The 16,788-nt window shown below is 45.2% G+C and overlaps 1 protein-coding gene across 1 annotated transcript in view; it reads right to left on the minus strand.

Moving 5' to 3' along the window:
* The window catches only part of LOC311239337 (protein Niban 1-like), a gene marked incomplete at its 3' end in the record, with an annotated part of 121,538 nt that overhangs the window by 12,081 nt on the left and 92,669 nt on the right, over nt 1–16,788 (minus strand). The window contains exon 12 of the mRNA XM_084327643.1: nt 9,529–9,636. Within this exon, the coding sequence (XP_084183769.1) occupies nt 9,529–9,636 (108 nt within the window). The remainder of the gene's footprint in view (nt 1–9,528; nt 9,637–16,788) is intronic.

The following is a 16,788-nucleotide window of genomic DNA, read 5'->3' on the forward strand; positions in this document are numbered from 1 at the left end:
GGTATATACAAACAGATGTGGATAAATATATATATATACAATACATATATGTATACAGTATATACAGCATTATTGTACATGCTATCATATAAAGTTATATGCAGTTGTATAAATAGGTATATAGAAATTATTATATGCAGGTCTAGTCGGACAGATATGGAAATATATATAGAGTTAATATATATATATATTAAGGCTGTCAAAGTTAATGCTTTAACTTGAGATTAATTTAAATTATTTAAAGCATTAAAATAAATGTATCTAGATTCATCTATGGAGTGAAACATCTTCAACGTTCTGAATTTTCAGCAGTATATTTGCTTGTTCTTTTTTTGCATTGACTCATGCACCTTTTTGAAAATCATCTGACATGAAGATGGAACACATTTTTGTTGTTAATATGATTTATATTACTGGTAGTTCATCCAAGACATTATCATCCTCTAAACCAATCTGCACTTTAACATAGGCCTGGGTTGTTTTTATTTCTGTTAGCGCCGCGGATATAAGAAAGAGGTCTAGCTGAGTCAATGTTGATGGTTTTGTTGAACATTTGTATTTCACAGGAGAGAAACTGTATTCAAAGAAAGCTATTAAAATAGTCTTTGAATCTAAATATACCTTCTTTGTGTTGATTTTACATTAATTCCATGATTTTACTCAAGTAAATATCTGTTACAAGCTTCGGTTTTAAGTAGAAAAATGCTATTTTTATCTAGATTAATTACAGAAAATTGTGAGATTAATTAGTAAAAAGAAAATCATCTATTGACAGCACTAATATATAATATATACACAGTGTATATAATCACTCTGTCCTCATGTTCATCATTAATGATAGATACAGATCTTTTTTTATTCTGTTTATTTTTGGGCTATTTTTACCCTTCCTGGTCATTGCGCGCATTGCCCCACTGTCAGCCTGGGGAGGGTGTATAACTACCACATGCCTCCTCCGATACATTTGGAGTCGCCAGCCGCTTCTTTTCACCTGACAGTGAGGGCTGGGTAAGGAACTGCATGCTTCCCAACGAGGGGTCATGCCGAACATTCTACCTCACGCACCTGAGAGTGGTTGGCAATCAGCTCGTCGTCGGGAGACTACAAGTACTGCCGACTGCCTTCCACTCATTGCCAGGTCGTTCTGTACACTACCATCTACTGCCGCGTCTCTGGGGTGAGACGTCGTGCCATCTACTGTCCTACTCTCTCTCCGTGGGCCTCGTTCCTGGTGTGAGACATCGTCATCGCTCTCTATGCTTCCACGGGAGGATTCCTATGTTCTCACTCCTTTTTCGTGGGTCCCTGTTTGCTGAGTTGCCCGTCGACAGCGTTCCTGGTGTGAGACATCGTTATCGCTCTCTATGCTTCCACGGGAGGATGCCTATGTTCTCACTCTGTAACGTCCCCAGGCCCGGCCCTTGCTGGGCCGGGCATGAGAATGACAGTGGACATTTCCTCCTTCCTGACATTGGTCCCCTACCTCCCTCTAGTGACCAAAGCCTGATGGTGCAGGCGGCCATCTTATGTTGGTTCCAAGTAATAGAATTAATTTCTAATTATTTGTTATCTTGGGCCATCCTTGTCTGTGTTTGATGTCGTCCCCCTGTCTGGTTGTTGTGTGTGTCATTGCTTTTTGTGTCTAGTTGTGTTTATGGTGTCATTGCTTTTTGTGTCTAGGTTGTGTTATTGATTCTGTGTTTTAGCCTGGCCCTGCCAGGTGTTGATCGTTGTTAATTAGTGTTGGTATTTAGGTGTCTGTTTGTCATCACTTCCTCGTGGCGTCATTGTCTACTGGGGAGCATGTCTATGTTCCCCGGATCCTATGTTCCCCCGGGTTCTATGTTCCCCGCTTTGATTGATTGAACATTTTAGACCACCAGCCCTGATTCCAAACTCTAACCTTAACCAGTTCGAAAGAGGGCCTAAGCTTAACCGTTCGAAACAAGGCGGACATTAATAATTAATAAAATAATAAAAATTTATAAAATGTTCAATCTATTAATCAATCAAAGCGGGGAACATAGAACCCGGGGAACATAGGGCCCGGGGAACATAGGGATGATCCCGTCTACTGTACCCTCCTTGTGACCCTCACTCCTCCGTGATCCCTTGCCCGTCGTGCCTCTCCGTACCTTGTTTCATGTTCTTAAGTGTTGTAAGTAGTTTATGTATTCCGTTTTCGTTCATCTTTGTTTTCCCGTGTCCCTCAGTGTTGTTTTGTATTGTTTCGTCGTCCCAGTAAAGTCTGTATATATTTCCACGTATCCTGCCGTCTCTGCCTCCTCTCTTCCCTGTCTGCAAATTGCGTTCTCACCCTCACAGCACCCCCAATCCTAACAGAATGACGCCACCATTAAAGAACGCAGCAGAAAGAGTGCCCGATACCATGATGATCATCCGGAGCATGGTGGACGGTGACATGCAGCATTACTCACCTGCCAAGTGGGTGTTCCTGCTTCAGATGATCGACAGACTGATCGGAGAGCCCGACAGATGAGCCAGCGATGCGGGACATGGCCGACCGTGTCACTGCCCTCATGGAGGGGTGTAGGTCGATGGCTAATGTAGCTAGCCTGCCGACTAGTATCAGGTTCACGGTCAGCCTAGAGCCCCTCACCGCTGTTGAGGCTGCTCAGATGTCCATCGCTGATCAGATGTCCATAGCTGGCACAGCCCCGTCCGTTAGCTTCGCTCCTATAGCTAACCAGATGTCCCCAGCTAGCACAGTCCCGCCCGTTAGCTTCGCTCCTATAGCTAACCAGGCGTCCCCAGCTAGCACAGCCCCGCCTGTTAGCTTTGCTCCTATAGCTAACCAGATGTCCCCAGCTAACACAGCTCCGCCCGTTAGCTTAGCCTCCGCAGCTAGCCAGGCTTCCCCAGCTAGCACAGCGCCGCCTGTTAGCTTCGCTCCTATAGCTAACCAGACGTCCCCAGCTAACACAGCTCCGCCCGTTAGCTTAGCCTCCGGAGCTAGCCAGGCTTCCCCAGCTAGCACAGTCCCCACTGCTAGCCTAGGCTCCAGGTTCACGGTCAGCCTAGTTCCTGAGGCAAACCTGATGTCCACAGCTAGCACAATCCCGTCTGCTAGCTTAGCCTCCGCAGCTAGCCAGGCTTCCCCATCTAGCACAGTCCCCACTGCTAGCCTAGGTTCCAGGTTCACGGTCAGCCTAGTTCGTGAGGCTGACCAGAGGTTCCCAGCTAACACAGCTCCCCCCGTTAGCTTCGCTCCTATAGCTAACCAGACGTCCCCAGCTAGCACAGCTCCGCCCGTTAGCTTCGCTCCTATAGCTAACCAGACGTCCCCAGCTAGCACCGCTCCGCCCATTATCTTCGCTCCTATAGCTAACCAGACGTCCACAGCTAGCACAGCCCCGCCCGTTAGCTTCGCCCCTATAGCTAAACAGACGTCCCCAGCTAGCACAGCTCCGCCTGTTAGCTTCGCTCCTATAGCTAACCAGACATCCACAGCTAGCACAACCCCGTCTGCTAGCTTAGCCTCCGGAGCTAGCCAGGCTTCCCCAGCTAGCACAGTCCCCACTGCTAGCCTAGGCTCCAGGTTCATGGTCAGCCTAGTTCCTGAGGCAAACCTGATGTCCACAGCTAGCACAATCCCGTCTGCTAGCTTAGCCTCCGCAGCTAGCCAGGCTTCCCCATCTAGCACAGTCCCCACTGCTAGCCTAGGTTCCAGGTTCACGGTCAGCCTAGTTCGTGAGGCTGACCAGAGGTTCCCAGCTAACACAGCTCCCCCCGTTAGCTTCGCTCCTATAGCTAACCAGACGTCCCCAGCTAGCACAGCTCCGCCCGTTAGCTTCGCTCCTATAGCTAACCAGACGTCCCCAGCTAGCACCGCTCCGCCCATTATCTTCGCTCCTATAGCTAACCAGACGTCCACAGCTAGCACAGCCCCGCCCGTTAGCTTCGCCCCTATAGCTAAACAGACGTCCCCAGCTAGCACAGCTCCGCCCGTTAGCTTCGCTCCTATAGCTAACCAGACATCCACAGCTAGCACAACCCTGTCTGCTAGCTTAGCCTCCGCAGCTAGCCAGGCTTCCCCAGCTAGCACGGTCCCCACTGCTAGCCTAGGCTCCAGGTTCATGGTCAGCCTAGTTCGTGAAGCTGACCAGAGGTCCATAGCTAGTACAGCCCCGCCCGGTAGCCTAGTCCCTACAGCTGGCTCAGGCCCCACGGTTAGCCTAGTCCCCGCAGTTCGCAAACCTCCGAGGCCTAGCAACGCTCGGAGGGCGAGCGGGGCTAGTATCGCTAACAAGGCCTCCACAGCTGATCCAGCCATCACTGCCAGCCTGGTTCCGGTCAGCGCAGCTCCGGCTGTCACCGTTCCAGGCTCCTCATCGCCGGATCCTACGCCACGCCTCGCCGCCGAGACCGGTTCGGTCTCCGCGTCCTGCCCAGCCTCTACACCTGGCCCGGCTGCTACACCGGATCTCGGCCAAACATTTAATGTTAGCATGTTAGTAGTCTGACTGACAGGATGTGGACTGTGTGTATAAGTCGAGCTTCCTTCGGCCCAATTCCTGTCTCCTTTCTGCTCTCCACGTGTTGCTGTTTTAAAAAATCCTCTCTCCATGAGCAACGACGACAAGTGCTCAAGCTAGCTAAGCTACATGCTTACGATGGAACACTTTGACAAAGATTTAGATTGTGCACTAAGGCGGACCTACTGGATTCATTCTGTGGATTGTTTAAAATATATAAAATAATATAATAAAAAAAATGTATAATATATTATATACCGTTAATCCTCTAATATTGGAGGGTACTCGAATAGAGGACAGGCCTCTTATAATGGCCGGGGGTTCGATACATGCAGACAAATACAGGCCGGCTTCCAATACAAGGTAGCAAAAAAAAGTTAATTTTTTATTTTTCGTGCCGTGATATAGAATGAGATAAACTCTTGCCAATGCAAATTAAGTGCTGCCTCTCTCTACACTGACTACATTAACGTTTCCCACGCGTTAGCATTAGTGTTAGCTAACGTTGTCATAGCCAGATCTGTGGTGTCAGCTGGATGACGTTGGCTTCGTTTGCAAACGTAGGTTAACGTTCGCTATCTATATGGCGTTGGCTGGGCGGGGCTGGCATTGTCCAGCTGACATCACATATCATGATGGCTATGATAGCGTTAGCTAAAGCTACTACATGTTATCATCAACTCGATTCGACTTAGGTAGAGTCGAGAAGGTACCACACGCTATATCGTCCCCGGACCCCGCAACCTATAGACAGTTCCAACTTCAGTGTGTTAATTACGTTAATCCACCACAGTTTCACCCTGACAAAGCAAATACTCATGTGATCTGTATATGTTTATGTCTAAATAAAATCAATCAATCAATCAATCACAATTACAATTGGCCAGTTTGTGAAATTAAGGCCTGCCTCTTATATAAGCCTCTCTCTAATAAAGGCCTGGTGCTCTTTGCAGCTGAGGTAAATACAAGACCCGTCCAATATTAGAGGATTTACGGTACTGAGACTATCTTCAGATCATCTAAAGCAGTGGTTCCCAACCTTTTTCCCCCCAGGGACCCCCAAACATCTCTGATGAAATTCGCGGACCCCCTCCTAATAAGATACCATAAAATACTTTTTTTTTTTTTATTTTAATAACAAACTGCTTATACACAGGCATATGCATCACAATTAGACCCACTATGCTTCTTTGACTTGTGCCTTCAATCAACAAATCTCATCTTGCACCATATGCATTTCAAAATGTTTGGCCAATATTCAAATGCTGTATTCATCCTCTCAAATCAGGCCCTAATGGTGAACGGTTTGCATTTATGGAACAAATCAATGCAACAAATTAAACTAAATATGAGACAGGAAATTCCAATCAGTAGCAGAGAGAATCTGTCCTAGCTGGGTTTAATACCTTTTTTTTGTCATTTTAATAACAAACTGCTTATACACAGGCATATGCATCACAATTAGACCCACTATGCTTCTTTAACTTGTGCCTTCAATCAACAAATCTCATCTTGCACCATATGCATTTCAAAATGTTTGGCCAATATTCAAATCCTGTATTCATCCTCTCAAATCAGTCCCTAATGGTGAACGGTTTGCATTTATGTTGAATGAAGTAAGAATCCACTGCAGTAAAAATATCCTCACCTCGAGTGGTGGTAGTAAGGTTGACTGACATGAGAATGTCCTGCTTCAGATCCTCATTTTCGATATATTGCACATAAACGATGAGCACAGCCTCGTCTGCGACAGTTGTAGTTTCATCAAGTTGTATGGCAAATGGACCCTTTCTAAGCTTTTCTGACAGCTGCTGCTCGCAATCACTTGACATCTTATCAATTCGGTCTTTCACTACATTGTTCGAGAGTGGTACTGATTTTAGTTTATCCGCCACCTGTGGGCCGCACAGTTTCTAAACCATTTTGATGCAGGCTGGTTTGATGAGCTGCTCGCCAATATTGTGCGGTTTCTTTGCTTTTGCAATTAAAAGCGAACACTCAAAGGAGGCTTCGGTAGCCTTCTGTAAATCACTGCCACCCCTGCTCCACGCTACTCTAACATCAACAGGCTTGTTCGCCTTGAGAGACTGTTCTTTCCTCCGAAAAAAGTCCGGATCCTTCCCAACGGTTTCTGGGTGCTTAGACGCCTGATGTCTCTTCAGCTTGCTGGGCTTCAGGCTCGAGTTTGCCAACTTTTCTCCACAAATCACACACTCAGGTCGTTTGTCTGGTCCCTCAGTGAAGCCCATGGTGATGTAATTTTCGCGATTGCTGTAGGTCCTAACTTTTTTTGCAGATGAGCTGCCGTCATCTCCTTTTCGTTTGTCACACATTTTCGCCTCTGGCGGCTGACTGCAGACGAGCCGAGAAAGTTAACTAGCGTGCTAGGCTAGCTACAGAAAGTGATACAGTCAACTGATTCGCGTTTTAGCGGCTACCCGGTAGCCTACTGTTAACGTTCAAAAATCATGTCTAGATGTTTATTTATTTATCTTTATTTTTTATTGTAGTGGAGAGACTATTCATGCTTATTTTTATTTTTATTTTTTTTGTCTTTTTCCCCCTCCATTTTCCTCCGATTTTCTCCCATCCCAATGTTAGTCGTATGCCAATTCCCAGTCCCTTCCTGGTCGCTGCGCTTTACCCCCCACAGTCAGATCATTTGGGAGAGTGGAGGCTACCACGTGCTTCCTCCGACACACGTCCAGCCAATCACCGCTTCTTTTCACCTGGCAGCGCGGATTCTCATTGAGAGGGCGTAGCGTGTGGGAGGACCACACTATCCCCCTCACGTCCAATCCGCGCTTAGCAGGCGCCCCGACCGAACTGTAGGAGTCGCTGTTTACAACGACCCGGACCCACCCCGCCAGCTTCTCCCACCCTCTGATACAGCCAATTGTATCAGTGCAGACGGCCAGCCAAGCTGGTGACAACCCCGGAGCTGTGAGCTGGATTCGAACAGGCGAACCAAGCTCACAGCTCCGGGGCTGGTGACGAACGCAATCTCCGCTCGACCACCTAACCGCCAGGACTATTCATGCTTCTGATGATACAAATATGCTAATTAAATATTTCTCTGAAAAAAAAAGAAAAAAAAATTAAAAAAAAGAAAAAAAACTCAAATCATCTGTGGTCTGGCGGACCCCCTGCGCCCCCTGGCGGACCCCCAGGGGGTCCGCGGACCCCAGGTTGGGAATCACTGATCTAAAGGGACGGTCTCGCATGGTTGCTGATCCGTTTCCCGCCCACCTGTGTTTTCAATGGTGCATTTTAGACCCGCCCCTGGACGATTCTGATTGGTTTAACCTGTTAAGCTGTAGCCCTATTTTCCGAAATTTCGCCTAAAGGTACATGCCTAAGTAAATGGAAGATTGCTCCACTTGGGGCGCCCAAGTGGCGAACCATGTAACACGCTGCGTTGCGGCACGGCCGACCCGGGTTCGATTCCCGGACCCGGCGTCATTTGGCGAATGTCTTCCACCCGCTCTCCCGTTCTTCCTCTCTCTCTCTCTCTCTCTCTACTGGACTGCCCAGTAGTAAAAAGCGATAAACGCTAAAAAATTAATAAAAAAATAATAAAAAAGAAGATTGCTCCACTTCTACAAGGTCAATTTGCATGTTCTTGGTATCTAGGAACATTTAGGGACCTGGGGGTATGTATTCCCAGTGTCAGAAATATTGTGTCTGTTACTAGACTTGAGTAAATTGTAATGAAAAAAAGGAGAATATAAATTATGATATTTTTTTGCATCTGTGCCGGTGAATAACACCATGTTACTATTGTAACAAAGAGATTTCGCTCCATGAGCTCATTCACCACCTTATTGAGATCAAGTGTACAACAAAAGCTAAGCAAATGAATAAAGGGAAGATGATTAAATAGAAGGATATACAGTAATAAATGATAATCGATTTTAATTATAAATTCATATTTGACCTTGAACTTGACCTTGACCTTATTATGGCCAAATCATACATCTATGGATAGGGAAAAGGCTCTTCTTTCCAATGGCAGGGTTAAATCTGGATTTAGTCATTTCCTCACGGTTTTACGATAAAAGAGATATAATTAGCATTTTTTTCGATAAATTCTTATTTTCGGTAAATCTTACAATACATCGGTAAAAATGAAAATATACACTTTGACTGCTGTTTTGATAGGGTTATGGTCTTTGCTCTTGGCTAAAAAGAAAAAGAAATACTTAACATCCAAGGGCTCACATGTGGGCCCTCATGAGGACAATTCGCGACACGCCACTTTGCCGACCTCTAGCTGCTCGGGTGTGCATTTCCTTTAATACAATATATAGATAGAATTAAAGCCCTATTTGTTGCCTGTCAATTGCCCTTTGAGGTGACAAAATCCGCTCAGCGGTTCTCGAGTTACATGCCGATATGTGAGGCGTGCGCCAAAGTACACATTACCACCCCGACCTCTGGGGGCTCTAGCTCCGTCAATCATTTGGCGATCTCGAACATTTTGTAGCAAATGAGTGTGGCTTTCCAATGATATGATATGATATGATAATTGGGGCTCTAATACGGTCTCTATTGATCGATTTATGATAAAGAAAAGCAGGGTCCCCCAATTGGGGACCTTACGGCTAAATACAAACATCCTGCATTTTTTTCCAAGCTAGTGCAGAATGATAATGGGTTCTGCCAGACCTTTCTCCTGTGCTGGCACAGTGCTAACATAGTGGGGGAGAGGTCTGGCTATGCAAGACTATCACGTTAGTAGTGTCCAAGTCTGTTTCTCAGTACAGACACAGAAACAGACAGACAGACAGACAGACAGACAGACAGACAAACAGACAGACAGACAGACAGACAGACAGACAGACAGACAGACAGACAGACAGACAGACAGACAGACAGACAGACAGACGACAGACAGACAGGCAGGCAGGCAGGCAGGCAGGCAGGCAGACAGACAGACAGACAGACAGACAGACAGACAGACAGACAGACAGACAGACAGACAGACAGACAGACAGACAGACAGTAAGACAGTAAGACAGTAAGACAGTACCTGTCTCCAGGCAGTATCAATATGTCTGGTGAGGACTGGCAGTGTGATGTCCAATAGAGCTTCCTGGATCAGCCTCCTCTGGATAACAGCACTGTCATGATCCAACTGCTGCTCACACACAGGACAATCCAATGATAACAATAATAACAATAACAATAAAAACACTATTACTATTACTACTAATAATAATAATAATAATAATAATAATAATAATAATAATAATAATAATAATAATAATAATAATAATAATAATAATAATAATAATAATAATAATAATAACAATAATAATAATAATAATAATAACAATAACAATGCTATTAACACTTTCCACAACAGACCCGATGATAGTCGGGTTAACTCGCCGAACATTCAGCGCCAGACCCGAGTATAGTCGGGTTTTGGTCGTTATTTCTTTTATTCGCTATTTCCTTTCATTATCCATCCAGGGAGCCTGATGTTATCATTGGGAATGGGTCTGAGATCGCAAAAGTCCAATACCGCTGCCTGGTGGGTTGCAGCCTGTATTGCACATCCTTTGAAACTCTCTGTATTCGGGTGTGCTTTTCCTAGTCGGGCATGACGAGCGCTTATAACTAGGGGTGTCCGATATTATCGGCCTACCGATATTATCGGCCGATATCGGCATTAAAATGTGATATCGGAAAATATCGGTATCGGTTTTCAATTTTTTTTTTATTTAATTTTTTTTTTTTTGCATTTCTATAGAAATGATGTCCGATATTATCGGCCTACCGATATTATCGGCCGATATCGGCATTAAAATGTGATATCGGTTGATATCGGTATCGGAAATTAAGAGTTGCACAATATCGGTATATCGGTATCGGTAAAAAAGCCAATATCGAGCATCCCTACTTATAACGCATGGATTTATAAGAATCAAACACTCCCGATTCATGTTCTTTGGTGGATTATGTTATGGACACGATCGACATCAATACTTGGAATGGCGATCAGATAATTGGAATATTCTTTTTGGGTTACATCCTAGTCAAGGTAAGGGCTATATGGTATCAATCTTGCGTTGATCCAATAATTCCTCCATTGCGATCGGAGCGTATGTGTGTAATGTACTGTGTAACGTATTCCGTTGGTGACGATCAAAGCATAAAAAAACTAACCCCCCCACCCTTTCATGCATTCATGATGAAACATAATACCGATAATATAGAGTTGATTTTCGAAATAGTAGCGTATACAGGCGAGAAACGGCAAGTTTTTTAGTTAAATGCATGTATTTAAGCATTACATCACGCGGCGGAGTGTGTTATACGAATTAGGTCACGCCTAGGGGTGGTTGTTAGGCCCGAGGCTCAGCCAAGGGTCGTTAGACCCCCCTAGGCGTGATCTAATTCGTATAACACACGACTTCAAGTGATGTAATGCGTTTATACAATGGCCGAATTCACCCAACCTTATTGCTATACAATAAACACACAGTAATTGAAGCATAATGGAGATTTATTCACAAAACCATCCACAGAAAAAGTAGGTAAAAAAAAAAAAATTGCCTCCGTGTCTAGAAGCAGAGGGAGGTGCGGTGCTACAAAGCATGCCATCTAACAACAAACTTCATATAAATCCCGGGATTTATTATTGTTTTGACAATGGGTCATGACAAACCAATTACATAATCCAACATATGTCGTTACGAATATATCCAAACTTCCATTGTGTCTGGGACATCCAGTGAAATCGCTTTGTGTGACAGTGTCCTTTTTAATCAGAGGGAGGTGCAGAGGGGGGTGCTACAAAGCATGCCATCTAACAACAAACTTCATATAGACTGCCAGCCAGCTTTTGCGCGATGGAGAAATACAATTTCAATTGTGACGAGAGAAGATCATCTCCCGATTCAGATACAATTTAACACAATGGTGAAGTCAAGTGCTTTGAGCAGGATAAACTTATAACTTATATTATATATATGTTACAGTATATAAAAATACCATTTTACTTTTGTGCAGTAACTGAAGCTGCCACACCCCCCCTTCCAACGTGCCTGATTGTTATGCATTTTACTCTGCCAATTGGCGACCCAATAAAAACTAGTCCACGACCCATTTTGGGCGCAACCCTAAGTTTGGGAAACGCTGAATAGTAGATTCAAGTCTGACAAAAAAATTATTATCGACGGCCATTTTTTTTTTTTTTTAAGTCTGTGATTTTTATTTTGTTTGAATGAATGAATGAATGAATGAATGAATGAATGAAAACTTTATTTAACAGATTGCAGAATGGGTACAATACAGTACGGCTCAATACACACAATTGTTAAGGGGATGCAGACCAGAGAAAGACATTTGTCTTGTTTACATCAGGGTCCCCCATTTTCAATTCATATTGACATTTATGACATACACAACATACATGACATTTATGGCATAGGGACATAGAGGTATTTAGTACTGATACATTTGTGACATATACGGTATTCAAATATACAGTACTGTTACCCATAGATCCTGACAGAGTATATACATATGATGGGGAGGGGACTGTACATTAGGAGGGGGTGGGTGGGTGGGAGAGAAATATACATACGGTGGGGAGGAGACTGTACATTAGGAGGGGGTGGGTGAGTGGGAGAGAAATATACATATGGCGGGGAGAGAATATATACATGCGGTGGGGAGGAGACTGTCTATTAGGAGGGGGTGGGGGGGTTTGGACATTTACAGTGGCCAGTTTCGAATTGCAGCCTCCCGTAGGTGCTCTTTAAGAGCGGTTTTGAATGTGGGTAGGGATTCACATTCCTTTACAGCTTTGGGTGGGGCGTTCCACATTGATGTGGCATAATTGCGAAACGTGTTTAGTCCCTTGTTTGAGCCGAATCTGGGTTTAACATGATTTGTTGAGCTTCCTCTGGTGTTGTGGTCGTGGTATTCACTGACCTTTGGGAAGTATTTTGACATGTACATGGGTACCTTAGTCGTATAGTGTATCTTGTAGACCAGGCCCATTGCAAGTTGCTGTACTCTGTCGTCTACTCTAAGCCATCCTAGGTTGTCAAAGTGGGCAGGGGTGAGGTGGGTTCTAGGGGTAAGGTCAAGTAGTAGTCTGAGTCTGACCAGTTTGTTTTGTGATGTTTGTAATCTTGTTTTTAGCGCCTTTGAGGTGCTTTGGTACCATGAGGTGCAAGCATAGTCGTAGTACCCTTGAATGAGTGCTCCTGCCAGAGTCTTCAGGGTATTCTTGTTTACCAGAGAGGAGATCAGGTACAAGAATCTAGTTTGTTGGTTGACTTTTTTATTACATTGGATGCCATTTTGTCACAGGAAAGATTTGCCTCTAGGATGGAGCCCAGGTAGGTAATTTCATCTTTCCTTGTGACAATATTGTCACCCACTGTAACTGAGAAGCCGTCGGTCTTGCTGAGTTTGTTATTTGAACCGAAGAGAATGGACTCTGTTTTGCACATGTGTAATGATAGTTTGTTATCAGCGAGCCATATGCAGATTTTGCCTAGTTCCGAGCTGAGGGTTTTTTCAACCTGTAACTTGCAAAGCGTTGGTCTGTGGAATCGGAGAACACGCTGCAGGAGGCACTCGCGTGCACAGACTGGAGCGTGTTCCATGAGAACACAGATAATATAAATGATTACACTGAAACAGTGCTGGACTTTGTTGGTACTCTGGTAGAAGAAACAATCCCCTCCACTACAATTAGAGTTTTCCCAAACCAAAAGCCCTGGGTAGATAAATCCATCCGTGAGGCTCTGAAAGTGCGCACCTCAGCCTACAACACTGGGCTTGTGACAGGCAACATGAACGAGCAGAAAGGCGGCGAGATACAACGTAAGGAAAAATGTGAGTCATGGGAGTCAAGTTAATTTCTGCGACTAGGGTGGAAGCCAGGGGCCCTCATTTATCAAAATTCCTTAGAAAGTGTTCTATTTTCATACATCAGCACAGAATTTAGAATGTGTGCACGCACAAAAAAAACTGGATTTATCACACGTGCGTACACAGGTCCTACGCACACCTGTCTTGATAAATATCACTTTGATCCTACGCTTGAGCTTGTGCATGGTTTTAAGTATTTGCATACCAGAACCGCCCCGATTATCCATATATGGTCATGAAACACCCCCATGGGATGTGAAATAATGGACTGACCCGAGGGAATTGCGTGTTATGGAGAAATACGAGACAGGCTGACAGACATGTACACGTACGATGATGTCGGATATGATATCTCTTAAAGCCCATATTAACTAATAAAGCCTGTGCTGGAATATGACTGCCTTTTTCCGTTTTGTTCGATTAATACCCAGGGATTAAAGTTCTCCTCAATTGTATTCCAAATCGCGACGGATTTTCCGTCAATTTTTTACCTGCTGCATATGATTTCTAGAGGCATACAATCTATTTTGATGTCAGTATTGGGTAGCCTATATAAACAATAATACGAGAGCATATACAAGAACAATGAATCTCACTGCCATGTATGATGTAGCCTATACGCCATGTGTAGCCTGCCTATGTGATCAATACAAACATGAACTTGAATCCCATCATCATATTTACATAGTCTGTCCACTATGTTTATTACTTTGTTATTTCCCCCCCCCTATCTATGATCAAAGTGATATTTATCAAGACAGGTGTGCGTAGGACCTGTGTACGCACGTGTGATAAATCCAGTTTGCATGCTACCATGTCCTCCCTCCTCACTCCCCCCCCACCTCCTCCTCCCTCATCTTTTTCTGCCGAAGACTTTGCGATCTTCTTTGAGGAAAAAGTGGAGAACATCCGCAGCTCCTTCTCCCAACCCCCACCCATTCCAAACGCTGAATCGAGAACCTCATCCTTCACTCTGTCATCTTTCTCTCCCATTACAGAAGCCGAGACCCTGACACTGGTAACGTTGAACCGTCCGACTACATGCCAGCTGGACCAGCTACCCTCCCCACTCCTCCAGACCATAGCACCGGACATCCTCCCATTCCTAACTGCAACCATCAACTCCTCACTCAACTCGGGGGTGGTCCCCACCTCCCTAAAACAAGCCAGAGTCACGCCCCTTATAAAAAAACCAACCCTGAACCCCACCGTCATAGCCAACTATCGTCCTGTCTCTCTTCTCTCCTTCCTTTCTAAAACACTTGAACGTGCTGTATCCAACCAACTTACTGCTTATCTCTTACAGAATGACCTCCTAGACCCCAATCAGTCTGGCTTCCGGACTGGCCACTCCACAGAAACGGCCCTCATTGCGGTCACAGAGGCACTTCACTTAGCAAAAGCGAAAGGCCTCTCCTCTGTCCTGATTCTCCTAGATCTATCTGCAGCCTTCGACACAGTCAACCATCAGATCCTCCTCGCGGCCCTCGCAGGAATGGGAGTTGCTGGATCTGCGCTGACATGGCTGACATCATACCTCAATGACCGCTCCTACCAAGTGTCATGGAGAGGGACTCTGTCGGCCACCCGCCCCCTCCGGACGGGTGTCCCCCAGGGCTCGGTCCTAGGACCCCTTCTCTTCTCCCTCTACACTAAATCACTGGGTAACATTATCACGTCTCATGGCTTCTCATATCATTGTTATGCCGATGATACTCAACTCTTCCCTTCCCTCCCTCAGATATCCACGTCTCTGAGCGGATCTCGGCCTGTCTGTCCGACATCTCCGCCTGGATGACGACCAACCACCTCAAACTGAACCTAAGCAAAACAGAATTGCTCCACCTGCCGGCCAAATCCTCCCCCCTGACCGACCTCTCCATCACAGTCGAGAATGCAGCTGTGACCGCGTCGCCGACCGCCAAGAACCTTGGTGTTGTCCTCGACGACCAGCTGAACTTCTCTGCTCACATCGCAGCGACAACCAGAACCTGCAGATTCCTCCTGAGCAACGTCAGAAGGATACGCCCCTTCCTGACAAAAGAAGCCACCCAACTCCTCGTCCAATCAACAGTCATCTCCCGCCTCGACTACTGCAACGCACTGCTAGCTGGCCTCCCGGCCACTGCCACCAAGCCTCTTCAACTCATTCAAAACGCAGCGGCCCGCCTGATCTCAAACCTACCGAAGTCGGCCCATGTCACCCCACTTCTTAGGGACCTGCACTGGCTCCCCATTGCTGCACGTATCCGCTTCAAGGCCCTCGACCTAGCATACCGTGCGGCAAAGGGAACCGCTCCCGCCTACCTCCGGTCAATGGTCTCTAACTACACACCCTCAAGACCCCTACGCTCTGCATCTTCTGGCCGCCTCAGATCTACTCCTATCCAAGCTCCCGGAGGGTCATCAAAGAGAAGCCGCCTATTCTCAGTCCTTGCCCCACAATGGTGGAATGAACTACCCATCCCAGTTAGGACAGCCGAATCCCGTCCAATCTTTCGCCGTCGACTAAAGACTCACTTCTTCAACCATTATCTGAAATGATAAAAAAAAAAAAAAAAAAATCGAACCCCGACTAACCTTAATGTCATGCACTTGTCCTAATAAACTAACCTACACTGTAACACGCAACACTTTGATGAACATTGTTACTCAGCTGATAGAGTTATACCCTTCTTGCTGTCTTGTCGCACAGAACTTGTAAGTCGCTTTGGATAAAAGCGTCAGCTAAATGACTAAATGTAAATGTAAATGTATGTAAAGCGACCTTGTATGGGTCTCTTGAAAGGCGCTATATAAAATGAAGCTCTATTATTGTTATTGTTATTATTATTATTATTATTATTATCACGTCTGTGCGCGGAGCTCACAAAAAAAAAATTCTTTTACTGTTAGTCTCAGTGAAGTTTCAACGGAGCGAGGTAATCTATTCTAACCAACAAATTGAAGTAGAAAGCATTTCGTTGTGGCCAATCTTATTTGTATGTCGCTTTTTATTTGAAACAATATTTAATCGCGTTTGGAGGTGGGTGTTCTATAACCCCTTTCATGACTGTGATGCACCGAGTGAATCCACAGTCACTTGCTCCTCAATAGGAAACCAACCTAGATTTAGCCTGAAGGACTGGTTCTAACCGAACCGTTCGTTATACAAGAATCACAGAAAAATGTCAAAGGTACTCACAGTTGCACGAGGGTTTTGGACAGAGATACAGGATGGTTTGAAAGCTCTGCGTTGCTAATAAACATTTTAAATATTTTTTATAAACTGGTCAACACAGCATTATTTCCGGCGTTGGCTGCCTGGGCCCTATTCCCCGTACCTGGTTCAACTAAGTCGATCAAGAGTCCCATTATCCAGATTCAGTTAACCCGATGTTTGAAGCCGGGATTT

This window comes from Notolepis coatsorum (genome assembly GCF_963971535.1).
Source record: "Notolepis coatsorum genome assembly, chromosome: 13".
NCBI lineage: Eukaryota > Metazoa > Chordata > Actinopteri > Aulopiformes > Paralepididae > Notolepis > Notolepis coatsorum.